Genomic DNA, 6,000 nt, shown 5'->3' on the forward strand with positions numbered 1-6,000 from the left:
CAAGTAAGTGCAGGAAGATGTTTATTTGACAGAAAGCACATACTATCTGTGTTTGTTGAATGTCTATTTTGGGAGTTCTTTGTTAACTAAATCCTGTATCTGTTTTACTATTTCTCAGCCCCATACGATGTCAAGCCTTTCTACATCCAGCTGATCCTACTTGTACTTCCTGAATGTGGGAACATCAGCACTACTGCAGTCTTCTAAAACTTTACTCAACATAAACATTATCAAGCCAAATAATTAGTGTAACTGCCACTCTGTATAATCTCCAAATATATTCTGCTTAGTCACTAAGAGGAAGTACTGCTTTAATCATTTGTAGACAGTGTCTAAAAGTGTGTTAGATTCTTTAGAGAACAATTGTAAACACTGAGTCTTCTTGAAGAGCAAACGTAACAACCTGACAAGAATTACCTACAATATAAAATGTCTAAGCATGTGGTAAGAGTGAAGAGCAAGGAATAATGAAAATTTTGAGAGAGGCCCAATAATCAGTACAAATTATTAAAACAAAAGAAAGGGGATACAATAAAGAATATTACAAGGGAGTGGAATGAGGTAGGAGGAAGGGAAGAGGACATGGCACGGCAGGAAAGAGGGCAAGTATCCTCCTCAACTATATATATGCATTTGTGTAACTTCTATTATCACTTCTTTTATCCTAAAGTTAAAAGTTATTACTTTTAAATTCACGTGGACCATATTTTATTTTATAATGCAGAGAAACAAGAGCAAAATTATGAGTGGTGTAGCAACAAACTGTTCTAATCAGCACTACAAATTCAGACAAAATGCAGTGCAAAATTATGGAAGCATAACTTAACTAACATTGCCTGAAGTCCTAGTTTACTACTTAGTCAAAAGCAAATCTTTTTGCCTTACTTACAAACTTCAGGAATTTCTATACATAGCTCTATTTTCCAAAATCAAAATCAATTATCACATATATCTCTTTCTTCTCTCCAGCCCTGAAATCCAAATCCAAAACATACAAAGCTTTTAAGGCAGTGTAAATCAGAGCTGATTATTTATAAAGTAGGATAATTATTTATAAAATAGTACAATAGCTTTGTGAGTCTGATATTTATACTTCTGTGAGTCATGGCCATCAATCTATCTCTTTCTCTTTCCCAGGTGAGCATCCTGCCCCACACCTCACTCACTCACAGTGTCATACAGAGCACAAACAGCCCAGCTTTCTTGAGGTTTGCTTGTCAGAGATTTTGTTTCGTTCAGTGTAGCTAGCCCATTTTTACCAGGTCTGTGCAATCACTACCATAGTAAGTGGGTCAGTGGACAGCTGTACCTTCCTAAAGCTCACTCTGGACTTGACAGTGGTGGTTCACAGAGATCCACCATCCTGTAGCTAGCCCACTATGTTTCCACCTTTCCTGTCCCCTTAGGTTAACCAGCTGACAAAGCCACACACTTTTAAAAGAAATCTTTTATAAGTACCTCATGATAAACCTGTGATGCTTTGCAAATATATGAAAAGTTGGATGATTTCATAACAAAATTTCTCTTGGGAAAATTTGCCTACTACTGGGCCAAACTCTCCATACCTGTGAAAAGTTGAAATATATGTTTTTTCAGAGTTATGAGTGTGACTTTATGAGGAGAGCATTTTATCTTTAGAATGCCTCAGCAAAAGAGCTGGAAACTAGTGATATTTCAAGTAGGAAAGTGTCGATGCACATCACACAGACTGAAACAGAAGTATTAATAAATAATGCCAGCATCCTAGCATCTCCTATAATTTTTTTCCTGTGTGCATACTCTCAATACAGTTCTTTGATACAGAAATAAAGTACAAATTGAAAGTAAAAAAGCACAAGCCTGATCCCATAAACCAGTCTATATGGAGGAAATGTGCTGCCTAAAATCTGTTAAAAAGCTTACACACACAAAACCGGATTTTATAAAAGGAAGGATGTGCATAATTTAAAGGAAAAGTCATCATCAAAAATTCTATTCTCTATCCAAGTCAGTAAAATATCCACAAAGAAAAAAGTTGAAAGTATGTAAATATTCTTTAAACAGCAAAGACTTACACCCAGAGTACAGACATAAATTCACTCTGTCACGCATTACGCATATTAAATGTTATGCAAAATATATATTCAATAACCTTGTCAAAAAGACACTTTCTTAGCACATAACATTCAAAATGCACTCCAAGGGTCCCAAAAATTCCAGAAGAGAGACAGTCAAAGCAGCAGAGTTTGTCACCCATTCTTTTTAAAGCAGAAGCTCCACCTCAGGAACACAGTGCACAACTGTAGCTCAGCGTATTTCACAGCCCAAACCAGGCCAAAGGAGAGAGCAAATCTGGAAAGCTTCTGCTTTCCATGCCATCATGTTCCATCAAATCCTGGCAAGAATTCATGCTGACCCGATCACTATTAGTTGCTACAGATTACAACTCCATACCATCTGTATTTCCTTCCCCCAAAAAGAGTAAAACAAACATAAGAAGTTATGTATCTATTTTAAATCCACACATATTTACCCCAGGGAGTGAAAGGAAAAGAATAAATAGTCCACATTACAGATGTGAGTCACACTACTTAATGCTCTTTTGGAAAATGCTCAAATACCACAGTGATGGGCACAGCATAGGAATTTGAAAAACACAAGATAGAAATAGAATAGAGAAAGGAAGTAGAGCCCAGGGACTAGCCATTCATACTGACACTCAATCACCATTAATTATAAAAGAAAAAAATAGAGGGAATACATGCTTGATGCTTTCCTCAACATTTGAACAGTTCTTGTGTTAACATCTCTAAATGTCAGCTCTTGTTTTCAGCATCTTTTTTTTATCCTGCTATATTTCTCCATGGAATGAAATGACACAATTTTATTGCTGAGGCAAAAATACCTTCCACTTCAAAAGAAGTTTGCCTTCGAGGAGAATTACACTTGAACAAAGACTGCAGGATTTAGCTCTATATTTATCGCTATGCAATAACATTAGTTCATTCATATAAACATGGGGGGTTTCTTTTTTATTCTTTCCCTTCTTTTGACAGAAGGAAAATATTTCTCAAGAGACTTAAACTCAGTAATATCTACCAAAAGATGCTGGAATTACTTTGGTGGAGGTAGTGCTTGATAAATCTGTAGATATTTTTAGAATAAACATGTACCTGATGGTTCAAGGAGACACTTCATTTTAAGAAAAATGAAACTGATGAGTTATTAATCTGACACCAGCTCACTTCTCACTACCCTCTAAAATATTGTGGGCTATCTATTCAAATTCCATTGACAATAGCATTTTCCTAATAGTGCTGCTTTAGGCCATCCTTTATGTATAAACTTTACGCCACACCATCTCCCTCACAGCTTACACAGAACTCAAGAGGACATTTTTAGTGAGATATAAAGAGAAACTAAACCCCACATAAAGTTTATCTTTAGATCTGAGGAAGAGTGGTTTTTTTGCCCATTGTCTGCTCCCAAAATTCTGAATATTACAAATGAAAACAATTCTGTTTCATTTCTTAAGTTAGTTTTACCTTACCATTACTTGAGAACAGTTTATTCTTCATTTGCAAGCTTAACCATTCAAGCTGATCCTAGTATTGTACTGATATTGTACTTTATATTTGATCATAAATATTACTGTCCACAGCAAAAGCTGACAAGAAACTTCTTCAAAATTTAATGCTATTATTATGTATTTATAATGCAAGTTTAATGCCTTGAATTCCTGCAGCTTCCAACTTAAACTTCCATTTTTGTTAGTGATTTTTAAGAGTGTAGAAATTTTAGACAAAAAAATTGCATTTATTCTGATATAGCATGCAATTTCATAAAATAAAGGCATCTAAAAATCAAAATAAAAGTATCCCAGCAAGAGACTACTTGAGAGATGCGCTGACAAAGGGAGGTTTGGTACTTTATTCCCAGTGCTCACATTACACTGATGTGCTTCAGAACATACATCCAACAAAAAACCTTTTTAAGCAGACTTGGAAATGTTTTTAGATCTCCTCAACACTTAGGAGCTGTCACACAAACAGTGTTTGAAGTTTTTGGTATGATGCTAATAATAATTCAATGAATCACAGAAAGAGACTTCCAAAGTCAGCAACTAAAGCCCAGAAGACAGCTTCCAGGTGCTGAGTGTGAAAGGCCAGCTGCATTTAACATGTCCAAGACACAACACTAGTTTTGGTACAAAAAGAAACGCTTAGAGCTTCAGCTTCACCACACTCATCAAAGTCATCTCCACTATAGCAGTAGCTTTACTTGTTTATAAGCCGTTAGAAGTCAGCGCGGTTACTCCATCATGAAGGGAGAACAGGTTTCTCGACTTTATTCAGTGTCTGCCACCGACTGGGGAAGGGCGTGACCCAAGCCGTGCACGGCAGCGGGACCCCGCGCCTGCAAGGAGACCGGTGTCACCTGGGAATGGGGCACAGCACATGGGGAAAGCTCAAGCTTCCCCAGGCCCCGCGCTCCTGCCCGGACACCCCCGGTGCTGAGCTGGTCCGGGTGGCTGTGGACAGCTCCCGGTGCTGAGCTGGGCCGGGTGGCTGTGGACAGCTAGTTCCCAGTGCTGAGCCGGTAGCTCCGGACAGCTCCCAGTGGCGGAGCCGGGGCCGGGGCCGGAGCGGGGCCGGGGCCGCCCCCACGCCCGCGGCGGGCAGGCGGAGGACGTCTCGCTTTCCCCGGCGCCGGGGCTCATGCTTGGAAAGAGCAGCGGGGCGGGGGCGGGCGGCAGACACGTTGTCGGGGGAAGATGGCGGCTGTGGCAAACCCACCCAGCCAGGCGGCCGGAGCCCAGGCCCCCGCGGTGCCCATCCCGCACGGCAGGGCCGCCGCCGCCGGCGCGCAGCCCGCCGCGCCCCCGGCACCGGGCCCGATGCTGCCGGTCCGCCCCCTCCGGCGGCGCCGACTGCCGCCCCGACCCACCCCCGTCCTCCCGATGGAACACGCCGGGTGAGGACAGCACCTGTGCGGCCATGTTGGGCGCCTGGTTCCCGCCGGCGCCGGGGCGTGCGGAGCCGGAGCCGCCCCGCGGAGCGCGACCGAGGCAGGCGCCGAGCTTTGCCCCGTCCCTGGCCGCTCCTGCGGGTCCCTCCCGCCGTGCCCCACACTCGCCCGGCGCCGAGCACCCCTGCCAGCCCCGGCTGCCCGACTCCTCTCTCTCGCCCTGGCCGTGCCGCCCCCGGGGCCGGAGGAGAGACTTCCGCGGCCGCGGGCCCGGGAGAACGAGAAAGGGATGCGCCCGCCCTTACTTGAGCACGGATTGCTCCTTCTCCTCTTCCTTCTTCTGGCGGTCCATGACTGCCAGGATGATCTTCCGCTCTTCCTCCGTGAGGTGGCTGAGGTCCGGCATCTCGGGCTGCGGGGCCGGAGGAGGCTGAGGAGCGGCGGGGCCGCTCCGGGGCCCGGCGGGAGCCGACATGTTTGGTGGGAGCTGCCGCCGCCGCTACGGGAAGCGCTGCCCGAACTCCAGCAGCACCAGCGGGAGCGGCCGGCGCCGGGAGAAGCACATACAAATCAATACCCTGTAATCAACCGGCAGCCTAATGACGGCCCCGCCGGGGAGGGGCGGGGTGCCCGGCAGCCCCGACCTCGCACCCACCCGCCGGGCAGCCGGCGGCAGCGGGAGGACGGGGACGGAGGGGCCCCGGGGGGCGAGCAGGGGGAGCGGGGAGGGGAGAGGGCAGCGCCGGGAGAGGAAGGGCCGGGGGCGGGGTGGGAAGGGAGAGGGGAGAGAGCAGGATTAGCCGCGGGAGCGCTGTGGTTTGGGTGCGAGCAAGATTATCCCAACCCCGAGCGCCCGGCGGGGAAAGGGGGACGGAGCGAGCGTCGGGGGGTCAGGAGACGGGAGCAGCGTCTGCCGGGGGGGTCGAGGGGGGTGCCGTACGAGAGCGGAGCCCCTGCGCCCCGGGGCGCGCAGCGGGGGAAGCCCCAGCGGGCGAGCGCCAGTCCCGGCCGCCGGCCGCGGCTCATAATTCCTCGCCGCCGTCCATGGAAGGG

The 6,000-nt window shown here is 46.7% G+C and overlaps 1 protein-coding gene across 22 annotated transcripts in view; it reads right to left on the reverse strand.

Annotated features, from left to right (window-relative positions):
- Positions 1-5,549, reverse strand: part of RIMS2 (regulating synaptic membrane exocytosis 2) — a 446,037-nt gene extending 440,488 nt beyond the window's left edge. For all 22 annotated transcript variants that reach the window (XM_088059427.1, XM_088059422.1, XM_088059375.1 and 19 more), the window contains exon 1: positions 5,253-5,549. In XM_088059427.1, coding sequence (XP_087915553.1) covers positions 5,253-5,422 — 170 coding nt within the window. In that variant the 5' untranslated portion in view covers positions 5,423-5,549. The remainder of the gene's footprint in view (positions 1-5,252) is intronic.
- Between the last annotated feature and the right edge of the window lie 451 nt (positions 5,550-6,000).

The sequence above is a fragment of the Pseudopodoces humilis genome, chromosome 1, assembly GCF_049639895.1.
Source record: "Pseudopodoces humilis isolate 2021_Gansu_Grassland_sample_001 chromosome 1, ASM4963989v1, whole genome shotgun sequence".
NCBI classification, from domain to species: Eukaryota; Metazoa; Chordata; class Aves; order Passeriformes; family Paridae; genus Pseudopodoces; species Pseudopodoces humilis.